General features: G+C 60.6%; 3 protein-coding genes across 11 annotated transcripts; all 3 read left to right on the top strand.

Moving 5' to 3' along the window:
* Positions 1-745: 745 nt before the first annotated feature.
* MAFG (MAF bZIP transcription factor G) lies at positions 746-12,079 on the top strand. Of its 5 annotated transcripts, none has more exons than XM_017657348.3 (3): positions 746-951; positions 7,363-7,425; positions 7,515-12,079. In XM_017657348.3, the coding sequence occupies exons 1-3, from the start codon at positions 781-783 to the stop codon at positions 7,965-7,967; spliced, it is 687 nt and encodes a 228-aa protein (XP_017512837.2). In that variant the 5' UTR covers positions 746-780; the 3' UTR covers positions 7,968-12,079. The 5 variants fall into 5 exon arrangements, with proteins under 5 accessions (XP_017512837.2, XP_036853360.1, XP_017512839.1 ...); XM_036997465.2 differs by lacking the exon at positions 746-951 and adding an exon at positions 2,863-3,376; XM_017657350.3 differs by lacking the exon at positions 746-951 and adding an exon at positions 3,893-3,911.
* A 49-nt stretch (positions 12,080-12,128) lies between these two features.
* Positions 12,129-17,871, top strand: SIRT7 (sirtuin 7). Of its 2 annotated transcripts, XR_005055648.2 has the most exons (11): positions 12,129-12,286; positions 12,357-12,494; positions 12,575-12,679; positions 14,353-14,423; positions 14,512-14,584; positions 15,230-15,328; positions 15,403-15,639; positions 15,776-15,856; positions 16,042-16,148; positions 16,582-16,667; positions 17,234-17,428. XR_005055648.2 is itself a non-coding variant. In XM_036997458.2 (10 exons), exons 1-10 carry the CDS (start codon positions 12,194-12,196, stop codon positions 17,430-17,432), a joined length of 1,203 nt encoding a protein of 400 aa, XP_036853353.1. In that variant the 5' UTR covers positions 12,129-12,193; the 3' UTR covers positions 17,433-17,871. The 2 variants fall into 2 exon arrangements, 1 of the variants encoding a protein (XP_036853353.1); XM_036997458.2 differs by lacking the exon at positions 16,582-16,667 and having other exon boundaries at positions 17,234-17,871.
* Positions 17,872-18,117: 246 nt separating this feature from the next.
* Positions 18,118-25,137, top strand: PCYT2 (phosphate cytidylyltransferase 2, ethanolamine). 4 transcript variants are annotated; one of them, XM_036997460.2, is made up of 13 exons: positions 18,142-18,324; positions 20,032-20,120; positions 20,725-20,886; positions 21,150-21,216; positions 21,804-21,888; positions 22,068-22,109; positions 22,757-22,895; positions 23,147-23,229; positions 23,457-23,534; positions 23,745-23,810; positions 23,942-24,007; positions 24,243-24,331; positions 24,416-25,137. In XM_036997460.2, the coding sequence occupies exons 1-13, from the start codon at positions 18,236-18,238 to the stop codon at positions 24,525-24,527; spliced, it is 1,167 nt and encodes a 388-aa protein (XP_036853355.2). In that variant the 5' UTR covers positions 18,142-18,235; the 3' UTR covers positions 24,528-25,137. The 4 variants fall into 4 exon arrangements, with proteins under 4 accessions (XP_073092220.1, XP_036853354.2, XP_036853355.2 ...); XM_036997459.2 differs by lacking the exon at positions 23,147-23,229 and having other exon boundaries at positions 18,132-18,324; positions 22,666-23,019; XM_036997462.2 differs by lacking the exons at positions 18,142-18,324; positions 23,147-23,229 and having other exon boundaries at positions 20,033-20,120; positions 20,766-20,886; positions 22,666-23,019.
* The last annotated feature ends 489 nt before the right edge of the window (positions 25,138-25,626 follow it).

The following is a 25,626-nucleotide window of genomic DNA, read 5'->3' as shown; positions in this document are numbered from 1 at the left end:
CAGCCTTGGCATCCTTCACACCTGGTTCAGTCAGGGCAGGTGTCTCCCCAACCCATGCAGGTGAGAAAGGAAGGAGCCCTCTAGGGAGGTGTGTTAGGGTTTTCCAGAACAACAACAGGACATATATAAAGAAAGAGAACAACTTAAGGAATTGGGTCACGCAGTTACGAGGCTATCAAGTCCAGCCTGCAAGGCAGGCTGGCAGGCTGGGGACCTGGAGGAGCCAACACCCCGATTCAGAGGCTACTATGTGGGAGGAGCCCATGTTGCAGATAATGTCCCTAGGCAGCTGCTGGGGAGTTCGCACTCCAGGGGTGTTGGTCTTTTTGGGCCTTCAGCTGAGTGGGTGAGGCCACCCCATGTTATAGATAACAGTTGACCAATTTAAATGTTAATCCCATGCAAAGACGCTATCATGGAAATAACCAGAGCAAGGTTTAGCCAAGTATCTGGGCACCCCATACCTCAATGAAGGTGACATACAAAATCAACCCTCACAGGAGGTTCCCAAGATCAGAGGAGCTGCTGAGGCCAGAGCCCTCGGGGCTAGGGGCACTCAAGTTCGAGCCACAGTCACTGAGGAAGGAGACACCGAGGCGAGGCCCCTTTTGCCTCTAGAGGTTGTCGCACCTCCCCCCGCTGTCACCCCACATGATGTGGGAGCTGGCAGGGTGTCTGTAGGATGTGTGAGGAACACCCAGGCAGAGCAGTGGGTTCCCCCAAGGACCATCCTCCCCTGACATGGCACTTGACAATGCAGGGAGACCTTGGCACCCTGCCATGGGGAAAAAGATGTCCTGGAAGAGACTGTCCCACAGACCACGTGACTGCCTAGGACTGAAGCTGGTCCTAACTGTCCCAAGGCCAGTCTTACTGAGCACCTGTGTGTCAGACACCGACCAGTACGAAGATGAAGGGGACATGCTGCACCAGTATGGCTCCAGGTCTGAGGTAAGCTAGCAGGTGAGCCTAAGGTGAGGAAGAGACGCGTCACAGCCTTGGAGCACAGTAGGTTCCGGGAAGCATTGTGCCTCCTGGGAAGAATGTGCTGTATTTCAGCAGGCAGGACCCGTGAACCTCTTGCTGTGGCTCCTGTCAAGCCAAAGGTGGCCGAGGTGGGGACACAGGGTGAAGCCAGACAGAGAATGAAGCAGGGCAGGATGTAGGTGAGAAGCCGTGGAGGTGGGCGAGGCAGCCTGAAGGTGGGCGAGGCAGCCTGAGAGGCCTGGAACATCCACGGAGGACGCCTGGGGAAGCCCCTCAAAGTATGAGCAGACTTGAGCGGAGCAGCCCAAGGACGGAGTGGGCCCTGAGCGCCAGGGGTTCACGATGCCAGCGGAGAAGCATCACAGTGCTGCTGGCCCCGCTGAGCGAGGCTCAGCTTAGCGATGACCTCCTGGCCCCCGCCACTGCCGGCTCTGACTCTTACCTCATCCCGGAGCCCCTCAGGTGGGGCAGAGGCTGGAGTGAACCTTTCCTGTTCCTGGCCCCATGGGCCGAGTGAGCCCTGGCAGGAAAGCCAGCTCCCTCTGCTTGATCCAGCCTTTGCCTCAGTTTCCTGTCTAGAGCCCTTGCTCTGACTACCTGTGCCCCTTCTCACGTGCCAGCTAACCCACCCCCTGGCCTTTGTGCAAGCTGAGCATCCCCTCCCCACAGTCCCCAGAGGACAGAGGGGGGGCCAGCTCTGCAGCCCCATTGCCTGTCCGGAGGGCTGGCTTCAAGACCTAGGGCCTTTGCCTATGGGAGACCCCCACCCGCTTCCTGCAGTCCTCTCTGGTGGGCACAGCCCCTGCCTTCCCCCTCCCCCATGGAAGAGGGGCTGAGTGCGTTTCCAGCAAGGGTGAGATGCGGAGGGAGACTCCTGGAGAGGGAATCCCCTCGGGGAGAAGCGGCTGCCAGGCGACGCAAAGCAGCCTCTCAGTCACCCGTGTAAACGGCAGCCGGACTTCATTCAGTGAGGACTCAGGAGTCCGGCATGGAGCTGGGCGGGGATTAACCAGTGAGTGTCCACCCCATGCTTGGCCCCAGGCCCTGGGCCAGTCGCCTGTTTCCTGATGGCACTGTGGTTCCAGCCTGAACTGGGTGGTACCGAGTCAACAGATGGGGCCTGCTGCATGGGCTCAGCCCTCCCAGGCCGGTGAGAGCTGGGTCTCCGTACCCCCACCCAGCAGGACCGGACCTGGAGGCTGGAGGGGGGGTGGACAGGCCTGCACTCTCAGCCTCTGGGGTGTGTGTCTGCTGCCTCCCGCGGGAAAGTTGCAGCCTGAGGGTGGGCTCGCCCGCAGAGCTCAGCATGTAGGACGCAGCCCTGCTAGGCGGGTGACGGGTGTGTGGGACTCAGCAGTTCCTGGCCTCCGGCAGGGAGCGCTTCCACGGACTCTGGGGCCTACCAGCAAGTTGCTGCTGTCCTTCAGGGGTACAGAGTTCCCAGGGGGCCCCGAAGCCCACCCCTTGCTTCTCCTCAGTCCGCCCACCTGAGCTCCCGGCCTTACACCAGAGAAGGGACGTTCAAAATCTGGCAGCAGAAACTGGATCCCTCCAATTTCCCTCTTCCCAGCGGCCGCGTCTTTCTCCGTACATTTTGACCAGCGGTGAGCACTCCTTACAGAAAGGGCAGGAGCAGCCTGGGACCCGCAAGCAGAGCCCCAGACAGGTGCTTGAGGACAGGGAGGAAAGGTGCCCTTCACACGTCACCTGCCACCCTGCAGAGGCTTGCGCGCACCCGCCCCGCCGCCAGAGTTCCTGTCACTAGCGCAAGGCCTGGGGCGTTGGGTGGACAGACCACGCACCCCGGGGCCGACAAGAACAGCCTCCTGGTGGAGCCTGGGCAAGCCCTGGTCACGGGGCCGGCTGGGCCGGCTGGGGCCAGGCCACTGTGCTCAGAGCCCTCGTCGCCGGGGCCGCCGCGCCGCACACCCACCCAGGAGGCCCGCCGCAGGTAGCGGGTAGCGGCGGGGAGGCCGGAGAGCGCGCCGGAACCCGTCCCGCGAGACCCCGCCCGGGCGGGGCGCAGGCGTTGCTACGGCAACGGCTCGTGGGCGCGCAGGCGCAGTGCTGGCCCTACGCCTCTCCCGCCGCCGCAGCAGCCGCCGCTACCGCCGCTACCGCCGCCGCGCCTTCCCCTTTAAGCCCCGGCCGGTCGCGTCGCCGCTTCATGAATGGAGCCCACGTGACCAAACATCATGTGACGTCTGTGGAGCGGCAGCGGCGGCGGATCCTGAGCCTGGTCCGGCCAGGCCTTCGCAGCGCGCTCCGCCCGGCCCGCACAGGTGGCGAGTCTCCCCCACCCCCCGGGCCCGGAGCCCCCCGCGCGGCCTCGGAGCGCCAGCCCACCGCCTGCCTCGGCCTTGGCCCGCCCGGGCCCGCAGTGTACTGGGTGAGTGCGCCGGCGGCCGGCCGGGCGGGGGGCTCTGGGCCAAACCGGGAGCCGGCGGGGCCACGGTTCCTCCTGGCTGGCCGGGGTCGGCGCGGCCCGAGGCTCCTGCCCTCGGGTCCGCCTCTCACCCCACTGGCGGCCCGTGCCTCGACTTCCCCCGTGGTCAGGAGCCGCGCCCGGTCCCTGCTCCCGGGGTGCTGGGGGGGGCGGGGCGCGCGCGCACGCGACTTGCTCGGTGGAGCCCGGGGCGTCCTGGAAGGAGGGGCAGCGCGAGGGTTGGGGGAGCGGGAGGAGAGGGTGGGGTCGAGTGGGGCGCCCAGGGCTCGGCGGAAGAGCCTGGCGGCCCCGGCTGGAGCTGCTGATTCATCAGGTGTCTGTGTCCGCGCCTCCCCAGGCGCTGGGGTCCTTGGCGGGCCAGGGGGAGAGGGCGATGGGGCGGCACGTGGCGGGCCGGGAGGACCCTGCTAGCGCCGGCTTCGCTCCGCCACACGCGTGCCGGATCCCGGAGGGAGACTTGCTGAGTCATCAGCATGAGGTCACTGGATGCTTATTCTGCTGCCCGGGGTAGGGGGTGGGGGTGGGTTTTGAGCTGGGGGCCTGTGCGTGAAAGACCTGGAAACGTGGGTGGGGAGGGGGTCAGACCCAGGGGCTGGGGCGCCTGAGTTTGGGCTCATGTGCCAGCTGAAGGCAGGGTGTGTGAGGAGGAAGTGGCCGGGCCCCGATGCGGGCTGCCTTCTGGAGGAGGCGGCGAAGCCTCCGGCTTGTCTTTCCCTCCACCATACTCTTCTCCCAAAGCTGGTGCCTAACCCATGTCTGGGGCAGTTCCCCAAACTGGGGAATAGTTCTGCGAGGGAGGGGAGGGGAGGAGCTTAGGGGGGCCGTGCTTGGGGCTGGGAAGCGGACTTTCACTGTGACTGGTCTGCCTGGCCAGGCTGGGCAGCCCCTGGGCGGAGAAGAGAGGGCTACATCCTGGCTAGAGGGAGCCAGTGGGAGAAAGAGGTGCCTGTACTGGAATCCTGGGTGACAGTGGACAGGACCGGTTTGAGGGGTGGAAGTGGGTGGCAAGCAGACACAGCTGTATTGGGAAATGCATATGAGAAGAAGCGGTGGGGCACAAGCCTGGCTCCTTATGGCAGCCTGGCCTTTGGGTCTGCCTCGCACCCCACAGGCGGCCCGTTTTGAGGATGCCTAGCCTTCAGGACACAGCAGGTTGGCCGGCATGGACAGCATCGGGTGGAAGAGCGCAGCTCCCAGTCATCCCCAAAATTGCCCTACTTCACACGGGAGCTCAGCGTTATGCCTGTTAGTAAAGAACCTGGTCCTGGTTGTGTCAGACCAGATGCTGGGGATTTGGGGACTAACAGCCTGAGGGTGGTGTGGCCTGGGTATATGGTCTCCGGGGGCAAGGAGGGTTTCGTGTAGACCAGAGCTGACCCTCCCTGCCCAGGAGTTCGTGGCTAGGTTAACCTGGCCTTGTGGTTTGTTCTCAGGGATGTCCCCACCACACATCCTTAGCCCAGAGCTTATTATAGACGCCAGGAGTTTTAACATTTCTTCTGATCTTTTGGCTGGAATTTTATGCTCCAGGAAAATGCAGATTCCTGGAAGGGTATTTAAGTCTTTTCAGTTTTTTATGCTTGTAAAAATTAAGGTTTAGATTCTTTTCAAAGTGACTTCTATGGCTGACGGCCTCTGGAGAAGGTGGATTTTAAGGGCAGGGTGGGAGTGAGGCTCAGCTAAATTGGGGTGTCAGAAGGCCCAAGACAGCGCCTGCCTGGGAGGTCTGGCCAGTAGGGGTTTGTAGGCCAGGAGAAGGAGCAGGGCCTGGTTGTCTTGTCTCCTGCCTGGTGTCTGTGCCCTAAAATCTGGGCCCAGGGGAAAGAGAATGGGAGCTACCCAAACTTCCTGCCCCTTCCTGGCTGGCTCTCAGCCTGAATGGGTGGCCTGGGGGACCATCTGTGCCTTCTCCATGAGGCAGGCAGAGAGGAGAGGGTGAGACTGGGCCCCAGCTCTGGACCTGCCTTTGGGATGGGGTGGAAGACTGGGGACAGGGGGCAGCTTCTTGATCCAGCCTTTGTGATACCCTCCTCCTGGCTTCTAGAGGTGCCCTGAGCCATCACTCCCAGCCATCCCGGAAGGCTGTGTCTTCCCCATCGGTGTAGTCTTAAGATGGGCGGAGGCCCTGCCAGGAGGCTGGGAAGCCCTGGCTTTGCTGAGACCTGCCCCTCCCCCACCTCACACGCACGCACACCTTTCATTTGGAGACTATTGGCTGCACTTGTGCTGAGTTCAGGCCTTCTGCAGAGGGTGAAATCTGTTGAGGAGGCATTTTTCTGTGTGGTCTCTTCAGGAAGTCACCGTTGTGCTCAGCATTTGGGGGTGGAGGAAGGATGGCAGGTGGGAAAAGCTGGTACCAGGTTTTTCCTTCAGGCCCACAGTGGTAGGACCTGGGGCAATGACCCTGCACACCCAACTCTGGCTCAAGGCAGCAGAAACCCCTCCAGCTGTACTGGGAGGGCCTGGCTCCCAGGGTGGGTGTGGGCGCTGAGGACCCTCTGACTTCTAGCTCCGTCTGCCCCATTCTGTGCACTGGAAGAACTGGGGTGAGAGCCCAAGGTGGCTTTGCTGTGGGGAGGCATTCTCCAGTGCAGCGCTGGGTGAGGTGTGTCTCTGCCCTGGCGCCATCCCCACAGTTCAGCCCCCTGAAGAGGGTAGGAAGGCCCCCCAGCCCAGAACCGCCCTAGGGGCTTGTGACTTTCCCCGGGAAGGGGTGCATCTTGGCCTCCGGCCGTTTACCTCCCTGTATCTAACCTGGAAAGTACCAGCAGAGTTGGAGTGCGTGAGGGCTTGCTCACCAAAGGGTCTGGTGGGAGCTGGCTGAGCCAGGAGTCCCAGGACTAGGTATGTGAGAATGTCCTTTGCAAGTCTTCAGGAGGCAGAAAGCAGAGTACAGGAAAGTGGCTCAGTGTGTGAAAGGGGCTTTGATCCAGCTTTAGCCCCTTTGTTTTTGTTCCCTGCCCCGTGGGCACTGATCCCAGGCGGGGGGCCCTGAGGGGGCTGAGCAGCCCCTGGGTGGCTAACCGTGGCACACTTGTGAAATACCCTGGATGGGGTGGGGCAAGGGCACAACATGCTGCAACCCAAAGCCACAGGATGGTTACTCCATCAGCTCAGAGGGGCAGGTGGGCAGAGCCTGGAGGGGCCTAGGGCCAGGCTCCTCCCTGTGGACTGCCTGCCTGCCACCTGGAGGGCAGCGTCGCTCCTGCCAGTGTTGAAGTGTCAGAGCTGGTTAGTGCCCCACTCACCGCTCTTCAAAGTGAGAAGTCTCTGGGAGAATCCGGACTTTCCCACACCCCCCTTTGCCCTGAGTCCCCAGTGGGGCTGGCCCCCTAAGCCTTTGTGGGAACAGGGTGGGTCATGGGAGATAGGAGCTCGGAGTACCCATTCTGTGGGGTCTCTGGGCCAGCCCTCACCTGCTCTTGGCCAGGCTGGCCTTTCTGGCCCCAGCGGCGCTCGGCTCAGCAGCGGGTCCCCTGGGGCTGTGTTGGCTGGCAGCCTCCGGTAGTGCCAGGCCGGTGAGGGAGAGCGAGCCAGGCAGGAGCGAGGTGCTGAGTCAGCATGACTTGCGGGATCGGCCGCGCTCTGGGGCGCACAGGGGTTATTTTTAAAGCTCCCGGCTTCCTTTTGGGCGGCCCCTCCCGCATCCTTCTAATCTCCCCTGGCCCCTTTTCTCGCCTCTGCCTCCCTAACAGCCCTTCAGTTCCCCTTCCCCCATCAGCCTTTTCTGGCCCCTGGTTCCCTGGGGGCAGAGTGAACTGGGAGCAGCTGGGTCCTCCGGCCAGGTATGGGAAAAACGGTCAGGTGAGGGGTGAGGCTGGGCGCCTACTGGGCTAGCAGAGGGCGTGAAGGGAGCGCACAGGCCACGTAGACTGTGGAGAGAGATGGGGTGGTGTCCAGGGCCCTGACTTCTGCCCCCTGTCTCGCAGACTGCCTGCTTGCTGTGCCCCCAGGTTATGACGACCCCCAACAAAGGAAACAAGGCCTTGAAGGTGAGTGGGTAGGGTGGATAGGGTCTGGGATGGCCAGGGGGGTGAGTAGGCTGCTGGGCCTCTGACCTCAGGCACTGTGCTGCCCCCAGGTGAAGCGGGAGCCAGGTGAGAATGGCACCAGCCTGACCGATGAGGAGCTGGTGACCATGTCAGTGCGGGAGCTGAACCAGCACCTGCGAGGCCTGTCCAAGGAGGAGATCATACAGCTGAAGCAGCGGCGGCGCACGCTCAAAAACCGCGGCTATGCTGCCAGCTGCCGAGTGAAGCGGGTGACCCAGAAGGAGGAGCTGGAGAAGCAGAAGGCGGAGCTGCAGCAGGAGGTGGAGAAGCTGGCCTCAGAGAACGCCAGCATGAAGCTGGAGCTGGACGCCCTGCGCTCCAAGTACGAGGCCCTGCAGAACTTCGCCAGGACCGTGGCCCGCAGCCCCGTGGCGCCAGCTCGCGGCCCCCTTGCTGCTGGCTTGGGGCCCCTAGTCCCTGGCAAGGTGGCCGCCACCAGCGTCATCACAATAGTAAAGTCCAAGACGGACGCCCGGTCGTAGGGACGTGCACTTGCCCAGGCAGGTCTGCGAGGGGCCATTAGGCACATGGCGAATTCAGCAGCCCTGTCCCCTTCTCCTTTCTCTCCTCCTCCTCCTCCCTTCCCTGCAAAGCACAACCTGCGCCCCAGGGGCACTGGGCTGAGCCCCTTTGATCTCGTCATTGTCATCGTGTGTTTTGTATGTTGGGATTGGTCAGTCTGGCGGTGATGTGGGGTCACCCCAGCCCCCTTTGTACCGAGGCCTTGCAGGCTTAGAGCCCAGGGTCGATCTGGGCAGTGGATAGGAAGATCGAGCAAGCGCCCTGGGCTGGTGTGCCCCTGAACAGGGAGGGCTCCCAGGCGGGGCTGGGCGGTTCACTCCCAGCTCAGTCGGCAGACATAGGTGCGCTGTGAAGAACAGGTGTCTTTGAGAGCCCTGGAAGGCCGGCCGCCAGCCTGAGCGCGGGGGGATGGGGCGTCGTGTGGCTACAGGCCGGGGCCACGGCGCTCGCACGGGACGCATCGCACTGAACAAGACCAAGTCACTGGCTGTGAGCGCGTGTGAAGGCTGTGTCCAGTGTCCTGCGGTGGGTCCTGTGTCACTGTTTACATGACCTATTTGTGTGGTTACATAGCCTTTTATTTAAAAGAAAAAATTCCTTTTACGAGGTTATTAAATTATATGTTTGAAAAGTAAAGAAAAAAAGAGCAGCAGAGTATTTATAAAACTGTCTTTTTAAAAAAACAAGCCAGAACATTTGACGATATAAATGGAAAGGGGAAGAAAGTATAATAGAAACTTTGCTAGTTTAAAAAAAGAAAAAAAAAAGTCCCTTTCTTGTGAACTTATGGACAAGTCTTTGTGGCTGTTGGAGTTTAGTTTTTATATACACAGAGTTATCAGACGTTATTTATAAAATTTAGTTTAAAAAAAAAAAAAAAAAGCAAGCTGCGAGCGACCAGAGGCGCGTCCCGATGTCCTCTTTGCTGTCTCTTTTGCAATTGTACCGAAAGTGACTTACTCCTCTGCCCTTCCCGCTTCCGTCTCTTGCCGGTGCCGTGGTGTGTCTGTGCCTGGTGAGGTCTTGTGCTGCGTCACGTGCTGGTGCTTCTGGTGACCTTTGACCTGTGGGTGTCTCTTCTTTGTGTCTGTTTCCCATGTTTGTTTCTTCGGTTTGGTTGTGTTTTTGCTTCTGCTGCTTGCCAGGCAGCACCTGTTCTAATGGAGTTTGGGGGCTCAGCGCCTGTCAGCCTGGCCTCTTCTGCCTCGGCGCCGGCCCCAGGTCCCCAAGAGTCAGATGTAGGGCTCTGCTGGACCCACCCCTGCCCACCATTGGCTTCGCATGTGTGTCTCAGGCTTGAGCTGACACGGGCAGGGTAGGTAAAACTAGGGGCCCCCACACTGCTTCCAAGCCTACTGCCTCTGGCCCTGTGAGGGTGCTTTGCAGGGACCAAGGAGTCCCTGTGGGGATGCCCACAGTGCCATGGACACCCTGTCCCCAGATGTCTTCCTTCTGGCCTCCAGTCAGTGTGGTCGGGCTCTGGCCACCAACCCGGCTTTGTTCCTGTGGGCTTCATGTCCTCAGCGGGGGACCCACAGGAGCCCACGTGGGGGCTTCGAGGCCCAGTGCCCACTCATCCCAGAACTGTCTGTGCTGTGGGGCAGTCCTTCCCAGGCAGAACAAGAGGGTTTGAGGGCCCACCTAGGGCAGCCCCTTTTCCCTGTGTGAGGGCCTGGGGGGTCTCCACCTGTGCCAGACAAGGGCTACAGTCTCCAGGGCCAAGCCCTGTCCCTCATCTCCCCCTGAACATGCTGGCAGCTCTTGGCTTCAGGCCTCTTTCCACCTTCTGGGGTTTGTGTCTTCCAGGGATTCACAGCCTGGCTTGGAGAGATGCTTCTCTCTAGGGCTGAGCCCACTTCCCCATCACTACCACCTGGCAGAGGCAGCCAGTCTGCTGGACTTGGCTAGGGAAGCTCCCTATAGGCTACAACAGTCTGCCTTCAATGCCTGTGTCCAAGAGGCTAATGCCCTGTTTCTGGCCACATGGGTCTTGGCTTCTCTGGGGACCCTAAGCCCCTGAAAAGCATGGAAGTGTGGCCTGGAGAAAAGAAGAAAACGGTGTGTCCTGGCAGGGTTTAACCTCGTGGGCAGCAGGATTTTCATCTGTGTTTGTCCCAGTGTGCCTGAGGGATAAAAGCATGGATGTGCTGTCAGCTTCTGTCATCTTGATGGGCTCCTTTTGTCCTTAGATGCTCAGAAACACTCCCAGTTGTACCCAGGTTAGCCTGCAGTGGAGATTCTGACTGTTGACTAAGTCACCTAGTGGCTTCCTCCCCGTCCTTGACCTGGGTGCCCTGAGTCTGGATGCAAGTTGGTGATGTAGCAGCAGTGAGTTGGAATCTCATAATGAGAATCCCTATGAGAAGAGGCCATGCCGTGCCCTGGAAGTGAGAGGGGCAGATCCCCACTTTTGTCCTGGCTGGGAGGTGAGCATGTGCTGAACAGAAATTGCAGGTCCTAGGTTTAGGCCATGGAAGAAATTTCTGGAGTTGGTGAGGCTGTGCTTCCTTTCAAGGTTTTGGATTTAGAGCAGCTATTCTTCGGGTCTGGGGGAGCATCCTGTTCTCATGAAGCCAGCCCCACAGGACCACTCCATCCTGTTCTCCCTTTACCTAGGTTTCTTGACAGTAGATCCTGTGTCCACATGTGACTGGTTAGTGTCTTCCTGATTCTTGTTAATTCAGTTTTGCTACTGTGAGGGTGTTGTGTTCCTTCCTACTCTTAAGTTTTCCGACATAGCAAATTGAGGCCTTTGGCCAAAGCCAAGTCTCCCACTCTTGTCTGCCAAGTAAACCATAATGTGCACCTTCCCTCCCACCTGCCTTCCCTTATCCCAGCATAGACACTCAGATTTCAGAGGAGAACCCTATGGGAACAGGTTAGCTCTTGCCCAGAGTATGGCCCCAGAGAAACCTCTGCATAGCCCCCGGCTGCTGCTTCGGGTAGCACTGTGAGCAATGGGTGAGAAGACAGGCTGCTCATGGCAACTGTGTGGTGTGCTGATTTCTGCCAGGTGCCAGGTGTCCCGGAGGCCCTTCCGCTCTGGCTTCAGGTATGTGTTTACACTGACCAGCAGCAGCAGCCTCTATGGCTGGTGCCTGGGCCCACAGCCCTAATGGGCTATATTTTGCTTGGGGACAGGTGGTCCATTCCCATCCTATCCCTGCTGCCTCACTCTCTGGGGTGCCTGGTTGGCCAAAGCTCCCATCCACAGCTGGGAAGCCCAAGCCACAGCCTGCAGCACCATTTCCGCTCTGGGATCCTGTAAGTTACTTTTTTAGGCTGTGGTTTGGTGAAAGGAATCAACACATTAACGATTTTTTTTCCCCCAGAAGCCACTGAATAATTCTTTTTGGCATATTTCCACCTTCCTGTTGGCTGTCTGGTTTTGGAGCAGGTCGGGAGAGCAGAGGACACAGACATGGGGGTGCCCTCCAGGCTGATGGCCTGTCCTCTTCTGGCCTGTGTGCCAGGCCTGTTAGACCAGGCACACACATTCCCACCCCACCCGAGAGCAGCACTTTGGTAGGTGGGTGTCCTGCAAGTCTGAGCTGCAGTGTTGGAGAGCATGCCCTCGAAGAGCTGGGGGCAACCCTGCCAGCAACCTGATACCCTCACCCCTCCCTTCTCTTCATCCCCTCCTTACTAGTCCCTGAAGCCTTTAACCAAATGGGAGTGGGTACAGGAAACCTTCTCCTGGCATCGTAGGGCAACAGGACAAGGGCTGCCCAGTGTGTCCAGCTCGGCTGCTCTCCTGGTGCCGAGAGGGCGGATCCAAGCAGAGCTCATCAAACCCTGCCTGCCCTGCCTAGGGCTGAGGCCAGGGGGAGGTGGGGGAGACCCTGGGATCTGCGGGGTAAGTGGGTGCTGTGAAGATCCTGGTGAGGAGGGGCCTCCCGGGTGGCAGCCTGGGCACCCACCCTGCCCTGTGCAGTATTTATTGCTAAATTATTGTCCAGGAGGGGCGGCACTGGGCCCAGCCCCGGGTATTTATTGCTGTACATAGTGTATGTTTGTGATATATAAGGTTTTCTTTATTTTGTATATGATCAATAAACACCTTTTAAAGAGACTAGCAGGTGCTTCCTTGGGCGGGGCCGGAAGGGCGGGGGCGAAGCCTCGCGCGCATGCGCCGGCGTGTGGCGTGCGGGGACGCGGAAGCGGAAGCACGGGTCTCCCGGGAGCCATGGCAGCCGGGGGTCCGAGCCGCTCCGAGCGCAAGGCGGCGGAGCGGGTCCGGAGGCTGCGGGAGGAGCAGCAGCGGGAGCGCCTCCGCCAGGTACGCCGCCGCCCGGCCCGCGCCGCGTCCCTGGCCCGCGCCGCCCTCACCGCCCGCCCTGCGCCCGCAGGTGTCGCGCATCCTGAGGAAAGCGGCGGCAGAGCGCAGCGCCGAGGAGGGCCGGCTGCTGGCCGAGAGCGAGGACCTAGTGACCGAACTGCAGGGCCGGAGCAGGCGGCGCGAGGGCCTGAAGCGGCGGCAGGAGGAGGCGAGTGCCGCGGCGCGCCCCCGGGCCCCGTCCGCCTCGGGGGGGTGCGGCGGGGCTTAGGGCGGCTGGCGTCCCGACAGGTGTGCGACGCCCCGGAGGAGCTGCGGAGGAAGGTCCGGGAGTTGGCCGGCGCCGTCCGGAACGCCAAGCACCTGGTCGTCTACACAGGCGCGGGGATCAGCACGGTAGGGAGGCGGGGCGTGGACGGCCGCGCCGCCAGCGCGTTTCGCGGGTCCCGGAGACGCCCGGCCCGCTGGGACGCAGGGAGGGGGGACTCGCCCCCTTCTGGGACACTGACCCCAGGATGGAGCGCGGTGCTCCTGAGAAACAGGACTGATGCACAAAGACTCTCGGAAGGAGCAGCCCAGAGGTTCTTTCCTTTCTCAGAGAAACTCGAAATGACTCGATTTGAAACTTCTCCACGTAGGTAAGCATTTTGAAATGCTTGACTTCTGTGTTATACCCAGAGACCAGAAAGGAAGAGGGATAAAAACGGTACATAATAGCTTAGTGCTGCAGGCACCTCTTCGTTTGACATCCAGGAGGCTAGTTCACTGTCCCAGGACTACGTGGGCAGAACTAAGCCCGTTATTGCCCATTCGTGCTTTTTGAATCTTGAAGGTGAGTAGAAAGCAAGGCAGTAAGAACTAGAGTGCACCGAATGGAAAGGAGAAATGCATTGGGTTTTGAGAAGTTCTGTCGAGACGCTGTGTCGGGTGGTGGAATATGCCTCGCTTCCCAAGGGCACGTGGTACGCTGTTGCTGTAGGTGATGGGTGTGTGTCGACTGTGCTTGGTCGATAGAATAGAAACCCAGATACACCCTCTGCGGTGTGAGGCTCGGGAAACCCAATCCGGTTGGTGTTCTGTGGGACGTAGCATTGAGTTCTGGTTTTGAAGGGTGCGTAAGATTTTACAGGCAGAGGTTAAAAGACACTCCTCACAGAGATGGACTCGGAGGCCCGGTGGCAGGACTGTCTACAGCACTGACTGCTCTGACCTACCCCGGGAGCCCTGGCAGTCCTGTTCGCTTGCTCTGTGGTCACACGTGTGCTCCTGGCATGTGATTATTTAGAAGTAGTAATACCACCTCTTAGGAGCTGCAGGTGGCTCCTAAAAGCTGCATGGTGTTCGTTAATTTGCTCTGACCATTACTGCTTGAGATTCCCTTTTTTGATGTGAGTCCCTTTTTAGTTGTGAAATGTCAGGGTAGGTGTTTTCTGAGCATAAGCATCAGGGAGGAGACAGGACTCCCAGAAAGGGGGTCACTCACAGTCTGGGGAGCACAAGACACCTCGATCGTGGCACGTGTTCTGTCTTGTCTCGGGGTGAGTCTTGCGCTGTATTGGGAGCTTGGGAAATGCAATCGTCTTTATCTCATTTTACCCTATATAGTTTATCCTCTCATGGAGAGGTTGGCCAGCCTTTGTGAAGGCAGGGCAGGAGCCACTTACAGCACGAGGATGCAGAATGTGGACAGAGAAGTGCTACCTGTTAGGGGTCACCACTTGGCTAGGCCTTTGTTGAGCACTGGCTAGGCCCTGGGCCCACAGATGAACCTGACCAGTCCTCTGCTCATCATGGAGGACAGGCCTGGCCGCGAAGCCCAGGCTGTGCTCCCTGCTAGAGAGGCTCCCACAGGAGGCAGAGCTCCTGGGAGCCTGGAGGGAGGAGCTTGACTGGGTATGCGAGGGCACTCCATCTGGGTTCTGGCACAGTAGACTGGGAAGTGCTGAGCCTGTGGAAGAGAGGCCGGCCCACGCCACCCTGGAGTGTGCTGGGAGAAGTGTGCTTCCCGTACTTGGATGTTCTTCCTGTGCCTACAGCGAGATCTCCCACAGGGCTTATCTTTCACGCAGGCAGCCTCTATCCCAGATTACCGGGGCCCTAATGGAGTGTGGACGCTGCTTCAGAAAGGGAGGAGCATCAGGTAAGCCACCTTCCCTCCCATGTGGTCGGCCAGGGTGGTGTGGCTCTGACCTCACAGCTCCCCTCCCCTTTGCTTCCCTCCCCGGCAGTGCCTCTGACCTGAGTGACGCCGAGCCGACCCTCACCCACATGAGCATTGCCCGCTTACATGAGCAAAAACTGGTAAGAGCTGTGGTGTGGGGTCCGAGTGCCACCTTGAGGCCCAAGTGCAGCTACGTGTCAGCCGGCGGTCCCCCATGAGGCGTGCCCACCAAGCAGTTTAGACGCCTGGTTTAAGCCCCTCTCTAACCCCCCCATGCTTTGTCTCCAAGAGAAGAGGGCAGCCTCTGCCCCAGGATGTATAGGGCCAGCCTTGGACCCCCAGCATTTGGCAGCCCCTTCCCCTCATGCTGCTCTTGAGTTGTTCCCACAGACCTCAGAAGCTGCCTAAGTACAGGGGAGGCTTGTGTGAAACCTCTAGAGACCCTCTGCTGAGTACTTCCTACCAACTGGGGAGGGGATTGATCCTCCTCGGCATTCAAGGACCTGAAACATAGCCCAGGAGAGCATCAGTCTGGGCTCCGGGCCCTTTCCCAGCTGAGAGGGGCAAAGCAACTGCTTGCCTACCCAGTCACCCATTCTTGGGGGCAGACAAAGGACCCTCCTGAGCCCTGCAGGGGCCAGCCTTTTGCTCTGGGTCTGCCTTCAAGAATTCATGTAGGGTCAGAGTCGCCCCTGCTTTGGGGCTGTCCTGGGCTTGGGCAGCCCCGCCGCTGAGCACTACTTCCCCACAGCCTCCTGCTGACTGTGCCTGTGGTTCCCCTCCAGGTGCGGCACGTGGTTTCTCAGAACTGCGATGGGCTCCACCTGCGGAGCGGGCTGCCTCGAACGGCCATCTCGGAGCTCCACGGGAACATGTACATTGAAGTGAGCGGTCCCCCTGGGCCTCCGGAGCCTGGGCGGGCCGGCAGCTCCCACTCACGGTGCCCTCTCCCCCTCAGGTCTGCACAGCCTGCAATCCTAACAGGGAGTATGTGCGGGTGTTCGACGTGACAGAGCGCACCGCCCTGCACCGACACCAGACAGGCCGGGCCTGCCACAAGTGTGGGGCTCAGCTCCGGGACACCATTGTGCACTTTGGGGAGAGAGGAACACTGGGGCAACCTCTAAACTGGGAGGCGGCCACCCAAGCTGCCAGCAAAGCAGACACGATCCTGTGTTTGGGCTCCAGCTTAAAGGTATGTGGACAGCACCATTGACGGATATGGGAGTGAGCCTGCCAGCAGCTGGCCAACTCCTCTGGACCCAGCTTCTTGTAGCCTCATTCCCTGGTGTGTGTGTGTGGTCTTTCTGCCCGTCTGTCCCTTCCCACAGGTTCTAAAGAAGTATCCACACCTCTGGTGTATGACCAAGCCCCCCAGCAGGCGGCCCAAGCTCTACATTGTGAATTTGCAGGTAACTCAGGCATGCAGAGCTTCCTCCCATAGACCTGAACCTTAGAACAGCAGAGCCAGAGAGTCCCGGGGATGTTCACGTCCCACACTCATAGGCCGTAGAAGTCTAGCCGGGCAGGGGCTGGGGCCAGCAGACCATTGGGAAACAGTGAGGTGCTGTCCTCACTGGCCTTCCTTTGTCCCCAGTGGACCCCAAAGGATGACTGGGCTGCCCTGAAGCTCCATGGGAAGTGTGATGATGTCATGCAGCTCCTTATGGATGAGCTGGGCCTGGAGATCCCCCCCTACAGCAGGTAAGGGGGCGAGGGCACACCCCCTCTTCCTTGCCCCTGTGTGGATGGGCTGTGTCTGTCTTCTCTCGTGAGCTGAGTGTAGAGACAGTTCTCTGAAGGGTAGCGGACGGTGTCTGAGGCGTGATTGCAGAGTGGTGGTCTTTGCAGGGATAGGCTGAGGTATCCTGACTGACTGACTCCCAGTGAGGCGAGACCCTGCCAGTGTGTGCCTGGACATTCCCCTTTGCCTCACACAGAATGGATGGCAAGGGGCCCTGAAGAGATGTGCTCGTGGCAACTCTGCCTGCACAGAATCTTGGTGCATTTGGTTTGGGGAGCTGGCATACTTTGGGAAAACTTAAACAAACTGCCTTAATACAGAATTTGTAATAATTTAGACACGGTGTATGTATTGAGTAAAAAGTTTACACTTTCTCTCTCTGTGAATTTTCAGGGTCTTATAGGGGAAATCAATAACTTCTTTTAATCAAAGGGTTCAAGAATTAAGGATCCCTTCACCTTCGGGGCCTGGCAATTCTTGTATGTTATGTTTGTGGTGTTCTGTAATGTGGGCCTATCGTGTACTGTACCTTATTTATTTATTTATTTTTACATAGCTCATTTTCTTTATCAGTGCTTATCTGTATCTTAAGTTTATAGTATGTGGCTTTACATCTCAGTCAGACACATGATCTCTTTATGGTGTAGTCACCTCCCTAGTCAGCTAGCCTTCCCTCCCATTGAGTCTGTGGTCTGGGAAGGGGGAGAGGGTCTGGTTCACCTGCCCCTGGCCATGCAAGTGAAAGGTGGGGCCCAGAGCTGCTAGTGACTCAGCCCTCCTTGGGCTGCTGCTGCCCCACCCCATGTGTGCAGACAAGGACAGAGTCCTGTGGAGGTGTGTGGGTGCTGACCTTTGATTTACTCAGCGTACCCTTCTTGCAGCTCTTTTGTAACTGGAACAGTGGGGCTACCACTAAGCAAAGCGCAGCCACAGTTAAGACACGGGAGGGAAACAGGGTGACCTCTTCAGTCAGCATCACCACCCTGGGGCAGGTTGTGACTGAGAGGCTCCCAGGCACCCTGACCAGGCTCTCCCTTTTCGGTAGGTGGCACGACCCCATCTTCTCCCTGGCAGTTCCCCTGCGTGCAGGCGAAGAAGGCAGCCACAGCCGAAAGTCACTGTGCAGAAGCCCAGAGGAGCCACCGCCTGGGATTGGGGGCGCACCGCTTAGCTCATCCCCCGTCCTCGGTGGCTGGTTCGGCAGGGGCTGCACCAAACGCGTGAAAAGGAAGAAAGTGACGTAACCTGGTTGGTGACCTAGAACAACAGTTGGCACTTTGCAGCTGGCTCAATTCAGGGGCGAGGGACTCCTGGAAGGCCAGGGCTGCCCATTTTCACCATGACCCGTTTAGCCATTTGCCCCTGTGGGAAGTCCCCTTGCACTGCTGTGGTTGCCCCGGCGTGGGCCTGACCATGGAGCCGATCGTCCAGCCTTTCCGCAGACATGCCTCTGCGAGAACAGAACTCGGGTTATTTCACACCTGGCCGGCCACGAGGAAGCGCACGGCTGCCTTACCTCGTTCACCAGGCTAGTTCTCAGGGGTCTTAACCCTATTTCTACTACTTACTAAAAATGTTAACTTTATAGGAACCTTTTTCTGTATTGGTTTTGCGGCAAAGGGGTGGTTTTGAGCCTTGGCTCTCAGCGTACCGTTTGTTGTTATTAAATATCTCTGCACTGTTTTTTCCGTGTCACCCGGCGAGCGCCCCTTCGGCGTGGGGGCGGGCGCTGTGCCCGGGGTGCTCGTGAAGAGGGCGGAGTGCGCCCCACGTGGTTCTCCCCGCCCCTCCGTCCAGTGCGGGCAGAGGCCCGGCGGAGGTGCGCGCCATGGGGGCGGGGCTTGGCCCTGGCGGCGCACGGCCTTGGCCCGGCTCGGAGGGGCGGGGCCCGGTTCTGGAGAGGCCGGTCGCGCGCACTCTTGGCGGCGCGGGGGCGGGGCGGCGCTCGCTATTGGCCAAGTGAGGCGCGCGTGACGGCGCGTGCGCTGGGAAGGGGCTGCCGCGCTGAGTTGTAGGGTCGGCGGGACCGCGCCGTGGATGCGGGGCCATGATCCGGAACGGGCACGGGGCGGCGGGCGGTGCCGAAGGGCAAGGCCCGGGGGACAAGCGCGCCGTACGGGTGTGGTGTGACGGCTGGTGAGCGCGGCGGGCCGGGGCTGGCGGGCGCGGCGGGGGAGCGGCCTCGGTTCGGGGGGGAGCGTGAGGGTCGCCGGGCGCGGGCAGGGCTGCGGACGGATCTCGGTCCCGCGGCTCCCGGGCGCCTAACGGGGCGACTCCCTCGCCCGCTCTGCCCGGAGCAGCGGCGGAAAGTCGCGTGTGTCTGGTGCTGCCGAGCGCAGTCCAGTCGCTGCCGTGGGCAGCCCTGCGTCTGAGGAGCCGTGACCCAGAACGCCTTCCCCGGGCTCTCTCGCCGCGCCCAGCCTGCCCAGCACGGACCCGAGAGGGCCTCCGGCCTCCGGGCAGAAATTGCCAAACTGTCCAGGACCCCAGGAAAGCCCCCCCGACTCAGGGTCCATCCACCCCGGGAGGGCTCCGTGTTCGTCTGCCCTCTTACGACAAGTCGGGTAGCTGGGGTCGTCCCAAGAACAGTCTGGGACATCAGCAGATGAGAGGAAGACCGGTCTCGCCCGGGAGATGGCTTGCTGTCTCTGTTGCATCCTCGTGCTTTTACGTGATGGAAGCAGAAATTCGTATTTGCCTAGCCCGGGGCCTCCTAGGGGAGCTGCAGGGCTGTGGGCTGCCCAGTCCCAGTCCCTGAGTCACCTTGGGGAGAGGGAGTGCAGCTTCCTGTTCCCGGACTCTGACCTTGGCCCTGGCCTGGCCAGGCCCCTGCCCCAGCAGGCCACGAGGCAGTGACTAGGTCGCAGCCTGGACCCAGCACCACCTGCACTGTGCTGTGCAGACCCCCCGCCCCCACCCAGCCCATCCTGTGTGCGCAGGAGCCTGCCAGGCTCTGGGGTTTGGGTTTCCCTCTTCCATCACCCTGGGCCCAGATCCCTGTGACCCGCAAGCTTGTCTGCTGGGGCCTGGCTCGCTGTGGTGGGGATAGCAGGTGGCATTGGGAGGAACAGCTCTGTCCGCGGGTGGCCTGGGTCACCTGGAAAAGAGAACAGTTTCACTTACTCAGAGTCGCATGTGAGGCTGGAAGGAGCAGGGCAGGAGCGAGAGCCCAGCTGGGGCCCGCAGAGGACATGTGTGCCCTCCCAGCACATACAGGTGCCCGGGGGAACCGAAGCCATGCAGTAGGCACTGTCTGTGGCCTCTAGTTGAGAGTTCACGCTTAACTAGGCCTGGATTTGAGAATAAAACCTGTAGAACCAGGCAACAGGGAGACGGTTGCTGCATTTCTGGAGGCCACAGAGGAGCAGGGAGGACTCACAAAGTCGGCGGCTGCCCATGTTTATTGACTGGACTTTGTTCTGAGTTGGCCCTAGGGACAGTCCCCACCTGTCTCAGGGTAGTACAGAGTCCAGCCCACCCCCGAATCAGCATCAGTTTACAGCTTAAAGGGCCTCTCTGGGCTCGTTTGCATTGGCTGAGGGCAAAGCACTGTCCCAAGTGGGAACAGGGGCCTTCTGTGCGCCCTCCGGCCCTCAGGATGGACAGGCGTTGCCCCTGGGCACAGCTAGGCACCTGCCATGCTTCCTCGATCTGGCCCTGGACCCGGAGGCCAGTGGTGTGGAGAGCTGAGTGCCTACCTCCTCACCGGCAGTCCAGGCCCAGCTAGACCCTGGGAGCCGTCCCAGTGGCAGCTTCTCAGAGAATTTCCTTGACGCCAGAGAGGAGCAGTCCTCCACCGGCCTCTCAGTCCCCTCCATCCTTAGTACTCTGCCCTTCCCACAGCTATGACATGGTGCATTATGGCCATTCGAACCAGCTGCGCCAGGCACGGGCCATGGGCGACTACCTCATCGTGGGTGTGCACACCGACGGTAAGCTGGGGCTGCCATGCCCACCCTCCACCCTCAGGGCCTCCCAGGGGGCTGTCCCTATTGACCAGGGCCCCGCAAGGGGTTAGGCTGGGCCCAAGGCCATCCATCTTAACAGTATGGCTTAGTAAGCTTGCCCCAACCTGGACCCAGGCCCAGTCCATCAGGGCTTTCCCACTTTACACCTCCTGTGCTGAGCTAAAGCAAGAGGGGTCAGTGGAATGCATGAGCAGTGCAGCCAATGGATGGAGGCCCTGGCCATGCCTCCACACACACACCTGGTTCCTAAGGCCTTGGAGGACTGGGGACTCCATTGTCAAGCACAGCCTGAGTACCTGGAACTCTGGTTGAGTGGGGGGCCTTGCAGTGACCTGGCCAACATGTCCACAGGGCCTCTGACAGCCTGTGGTAGACAGAGTGGGAGCCACTCGGGTGTAGTTCCCATCCTTGCAGGCTGAGGGCCCAGTGCCAGAGACGGCTGCCCACCACAAGCCTCTGCATGCTTACAGACCCTGCTTGGTGCTGGGAGGGACTGGCAAGCCTGTGGCCCAGCCCTCCAAGGGTCACCCATCTAGGCCTTGCCCCTTGCCCTCTGCTCTGGCCCTAGAGGAGATCTCCAAACACAAGGGGCCACCGGTGTTCACTCAGGAGGAGAGGTACAAGATGGTGCACGCCATCAAGTGGGTGGATGAGGTGGTGCCAGCAGCTCCTTACGTCACCACGCTGGAGACCCTGGACAAGCACAGCTGCGACTTCTGTGTCCACGGCAGTGAGTGCTCAGCCCGGACCCTCCGAGGCCTGGGGATGTGGGGCAGGCCCAGGACCAGACCAGCAGAGGAGCACCCAGGGGTGCTGCGGCCCCCTCACCTTTGGGGAGCGCTGAGCCCTTGGAGAGTCGGAGAGAGCTCTGGGTCCTCCCCCTGAAATGAGCCCCCACACGTAGGAGAGCAGGCTGGGGTGGGGGTCGCGGGCCCTGAAGGTCCGCAGGGCTCTGGGTTAAGGAGCATTCTTATGTACGTGTTCCCCCCGTAGATGACATCACGCTGACCGTGGATGGCCGGGACACCTATGAGGAGGTGAAGCAGGCCGGGAGGTACAGGTAAGCCCTTGCATGGGCCTCCCTCCTCCTGCACTCTTGCTGCTTTAGTCTCCTGGCTGGGACTGGAGTGGAGGGGTGCTGCACCTCGGGCTGTGTGAGGCGTCTGAATGCACCATCTAGGACAGTGGTCACAGCCAGGGGCAGCTGTCGAGCAATAGAGATGTGAGGGTACGACATCGGGAGCTGGTTGTTCTTAATTCACTTAAAAAGCCAGCATGGCCAGGGGCTCCCTTGGCAGAGATTGTTCAGGGGGGCAGGACCTGAGCTCAGACGGGGGCACACAGGGACCGGGGCTGCCAGCCTGTCTGGGTGCCCCCCAGCACCACAGGCTTGGAGTCTGGAGCTGTTCCCCGCCTCCCGTCATTTCTTTAGCTGACAAAAGCACAGTGGCCGTCCCCACCCCTCCCCACCCCCGACCTGGCGTTCTCCGGTGGCTGACAGGAGGAGACACCTGCTCAGCACAGCACGGCCTGCTGCTGGGCCACGGCGGTGTGGCCACAGCTGGGTTGCCCTTGGGTGGGATGAGCTGGAGGCGGAGCCTTGCGAGAGTTCCAAGAAGAGAGCCCCGACCCCACTTGTGTCTCCAGGGAGTGCAGGCGCACCCAGGGCGTGTCCACCACGGACCTCGTCGGCCGCATGCTGCTGGTGACCAAGGCACATCACAGCAGCCACGTGAGTCTTGGGGAGGCAGGGCTGGAATCTCTGAGGTCCCAGGGCTGAGGACCCTGCTGGGAGGGAGGGAGCCCCTCATGCCCGACCCCTTGGTGGGCAGCAGGACAGGAAGCTTCAGAGTTCTGGGGCTGACCATGTCTGGGGAGCAAGGCCCCTCAACCCCCCACCCTTCCGTGCAGATGTCCTCCGAGTACCGGGAGTATGCAGACAGCTTTGGCAAGGTGAGTGTCACCATGCTGGCCAGGCCATACCCACCCCCAAGGTTGCCCCTGGGGAGAGGCTGGCCCAGAAACTCACCCTGCACCCTGCTCCCTCCCTTTCGGGCACCAGATCCTGACCGCCAGGGTGGCCAGCTGGCCAGTCACAGGCCACAGCGGCCACTGCCTGGAGGAGGAGCAAGGACTGCCCGCAGACAGGTCGTCTAACCAGGCAGTCTGGGCTTCTCTCCTTTGAGACACTTTCCTCAGAAGGCTCCTCCCAGGTGACCAGATGGTGGCCTCAGGGTACCTTGTCACCAGGAGAGCTGCATGCACTGGCTTGTCTGGCAGACCAGTTGCTGGGTCCATGTAGTGTTGGCTGCAGTGCCCACTGTGGCCACAGGTTGGAGCCACAGTTAACACCAGCCACAGGGGTCCTGCCCAGCCATGCCTGAAAACAGCAGTGATGGAGGCAGGGCATGGAGCCAGCTGGCTGGGGCTGGGGGTTTGGAGTCCTGTCCTGTGGCCCCTGCACCTGTTCTCTCCATCCCACACCTGTGTCTCCTGACGGTGTGCACAGGCAGCCCCAGGCTCAGAAGAGGAGGCCCTGGAGCAGCAGGTGAGAAACATGCCTGGGAGGCCTGTTGCTGACCAGACCCTTCTGCTTGCAGTGTCCATGGGGGTGGGACCCCTGGACGGGGGTGTCCCAGTTTCTGCAGACATCCCAGAAGATCATTCAGTTTGCTTCCGGGAAGGAGCCCCAGCCAGAGGAGACGGTCATCTACGTGGCTGGCGCCTTCGACCTGTTCCGTATCCTCTGGGAGTGGGAGATGGGTTGTCCCTGCCCCAGGTCTTTCCCCCTGCGTGTCCTTATTGCACTAGCGGTTGGCAGCACCTGGAGGCTCCCGCTGACCCTCAAGGGCCCTGCACTGGGGTAAGCTGCAGGGGCACAGCCATCCACGGGGAGCAGTATGGGTGGCAGGAGGCAGGAACCTGCTGCGGGTCCCAGTCCTGTGGGCAGCTTCTTCCCTCCGGTTACTTGCTTCTTAACCTGGGTGCAGACATTGGGCATGTGGATTTCCTGGAGAAGGTGCATGGCCTGGCAGAGAGGCCTTATGTCATTGCCGGCTTGCACTTTGACCAGGTCTCATTCCCTGGCAGCTGGTGGGGTGTAGGGGTTCCTTGGGTTCCTGGGGTCAGGCTTGGGTACAGGCAGCCTGTGGTGGGAGCAAAGCCCTGGGCACTGAACTGATGGAGGCAGGGGAGACAGGCTGGGGCCTCTTCCCTGCCAGCTGGCCAGGGCCGTCCCCCTGGAAAGAGCACAGGCCCTGTCTACCTGAGGTTACCTGACCTGACCTCCGTCTGTCATAGGAGGTCAACCACTACAAGGGGAAGAACTACCCCATCATGAACCTGCATGAGCGGACACTGAGTGTGCTGGCCTGTCGGGTGAGCACCAGGGCAGCAGCGGGAGGTAGGGGGGCTGGGGTGGGAAGAGGGGCAGTCAGGCCCCTGACGCGGTTCCTCCTCGAATCCCAGGAGCCCTCGGGATCCCAGGGCTGCAGCTGGCTGGCCACGCCGTGCTGCCTCATCCCCTGCTGTCTCCAGGCCTTGGCCAGCATTGGGGCCCCCTAACCAGTTGTGTCCCTGTCCCCACAGTATGTGTCAGAAGTGGTGATAGGGGCCCCATATGCGGTCACAGCAGAGCTCTTGGACCACTTCAAGGTGAGGCTCCTAGTGGCCGGGTCTCGGAGGGCCCCACACCTCTGCTGGCCGTGAGCGGCGGCTGGAGCTGCCCCCCTGCGAGGCAGGGGCTGTGCAGTTCGAAGGCTTCCTGGCTTGTACTCCCTCCCCAGGTGGACCTGGTGTGTCACGGGAAGACAGAAATTGTGCCTGACAAGGACGGTTCTGACCCTTACCAGGTGGGTGATGCTGGGCCCAAGCCTCTCGACGCTGTCTGGTAGGTGGGCATGACAATGACTCCCCATTGCTGGCCTCTGTCCTAGGGGCCAGGTCACTGATGCGTGGGCACTGCTACCCCTGCCACGGCTGGGTGCCAGTCTCCCTTGGGTGGGAACCCTGTGGGCCCTGGCAGCTGGGTGGTCTCCTTGGGATCCAGATGAAGGCCGTCTATTCCTCCCTCCTTCTGGCCTCAAGGAGCCCAGGAGAAGGGGCATCTTCTGTCAGGTGGACAGCGGGAGCGACCTCACCACGGACCTCATCGTCCAGCGCATCATCAAAAACAGGTGAGATTCCCCCGGGCCTGTGGGGACGCCAGAGCCACAGAAGCCCTTGTCCTGGGTTCACAGCTCACCCAGCCTGGCCCCCAGGCTGGAGTACGAGGCCCGGAACCAGAAGAAAGAGGCCAAGGAGCTGGCCTTCCTGGAGGCCATGAGGCAGCAAGAGGTGTGTCCCGAAAGAGAGGGTGGTTGTGACTTCTGACCAGAGCACCGACGGCCACCTGGGCTCTGAAGCCAGCCCTGTCCCTGCTCCACACCTGCACCTCGGGAGGTTGGCTCATGTTTTTTAACAAAGCCTGCAGTGCTGCCTCTCCAGCCGGCTTGGCCTCAGAAGGGCTGGTGTGGAGGACACTGCCTCCCACCCCGCCTGCAAGGCACCCTTCCTGCCAAGCTGCACAGAGAGGGCAGCCAGCATGGTCGAGCAGCACAGCAGATAGGATGAGCCGAGGGCATGTTTGACCAGAGGGGTGCCACCCTGTGTGCCAGGGAAGGCTCAGCTTCCATCCTCCTGACTCCACTGCTGCCCCCTGGCCCCCCTGCCACCTGGCTCCAAATGGCACTTCCTGCACACTCGGCTGCAGTAGTAGCCAGCTGCAGGGGAGCAGTGAGCCTGTGGGCCGTCCCCTTCCTCTTCAGAGTGCAGACCATGTTACCTGTGTGGGCAGCCTCTGCCCTGAAGCATAACCAGCAGGCCTGGCTCCTGGGCCCCGCACCTCCCGCTTCCCTGGCCAGCCTGCTGCTGTCCCCACAGACCTTTTCTGACTTTGTACCTGACTGGCTTGTGTACAAATAAACCTGGTTGAGGCACTCCATCAGGCTCTCCATCCTGCTAGGCGAGGCCAGGACCCACCCAGCAGAGGGGGGCAGCAGGCGTCCTGGCAGCAAGGAATCCCCCAGGTCTGGGCTCCTTGGTGCCATGGGATTCTTCCTCCAGAACAGCTGACAATGAGAGCCGAGTGTGGCTCTTGGCCCTGGGATCTGTCACAAGGAAGACAGAGGCTGACACCCCATGGCTGCACACAGGGCCATCCACCCAGGAAGGAATTGGGGCTGGTTTCCCAACTGGGTCCACAGAGTCTCATGGTCTCCTGCACCGAAGTCTGGGCCCACTTGGAGCAGCCCCGTGGCTGCAGGGTGCTGGCCCTGTCACCTCAAGGGGGCAGGGCAGGGATAATGGTTTGATTAGGTTTTTGGTGTTAGACGTGAGGATTGTGATGTCGCTTCAGCCCTTTCCCATCTCTTCCAGAATGGCCTCTGCCCTCCAGCTACTGAGCCCAGTGGGGTCTCAGCACCTGTAGCCT

The sequence above is a fragment of the Manis javanica genome, chromosome 4 (assembly GCF_040802235.1).
Source record: "Manis javanica isolate MJ-LG chromosome 4, MJ_LKY, whole genome shotgun sequence".
Taxonomy (NCBI): Eukaryota; Metazoa; Chordata; class Mammalia; order Pholidota; family Manidae; genus Manis; species Manis javanica.
Note: the sequence above shows the minus strand (reverse complement) of the source record. Positions and strands in the feature narration are given on the sequence as shown.

Excerpts from the sequence above, each read along its gene's own strand:
- MAFG (XM_036997465.2), top strand. The coding sequence starts at position 3,155 with ATGAATGGAGCCCACGTGACCAAACATCATGTGACGTCTGTGGAGCGG. Across the intron at positions 3,377-7,362 it reads CCGGGCCCGCAGTGTACTGG|ACTGCCTGCTTGCTGTGCCC; the intron begins GTGAGTGCGCCG and ends CCTGTCTCGCAG. Across the intron at positions 7,426-7,514 it reads AAGGAAACAAGGCCTTGAAG|GTGAAGCGGGAGCCAGGTGA; the intron begins GTGAGTGGGTAG and ends TGCTGCCCCCAG.
- SIRT7 (XM_036997458.2), top strand. The coding sequence starts at position 12,194 with ATGGCAGCCGGGGGTCCGAGCCGCTCCGAGCGCAAGGCGGCGGAGCGG. Across the intron at positions 15,329-15,402 it reads ACGGGAACATGTACATTGAA|GTCTGCACAGCCTGCAATCC; the intron begins GTGAGCGGTCCC and ends TCTCCCCCTCAG. Across the intron at positions 16,149-17,233 it reads GAGATCCCCCCCTACAGCAG|GTGGCACGACCCCATCTTCT; the intron begins GTAAGGGGGCGA and ends CCTTTTCGGTAG.
- PCYT2 (XM_036997459.2), top strand. The coding sequence starts at position 18,236 with ATGATCCGGAACGGGCACGGGGCGGCGGGCGGTGCCGAAGGGCAAGGC. Across the intron at positions 23,535-23,744 it reads TGAGTGTGCTGGCCTGTCGG|TATGTGTCAGAAGTGGTGAT; the intron begins GTGAGCACCAGG and ends CTGTCCCCACAG. Across the intron at positions 24,008-24,242 it reads ACGGTTCTGACCCTTACCAG|GAGCCCAGGAGAAGGGGCAT; the intron begins GTGGGTGATGCT and ends TCTGGCCTCAAG.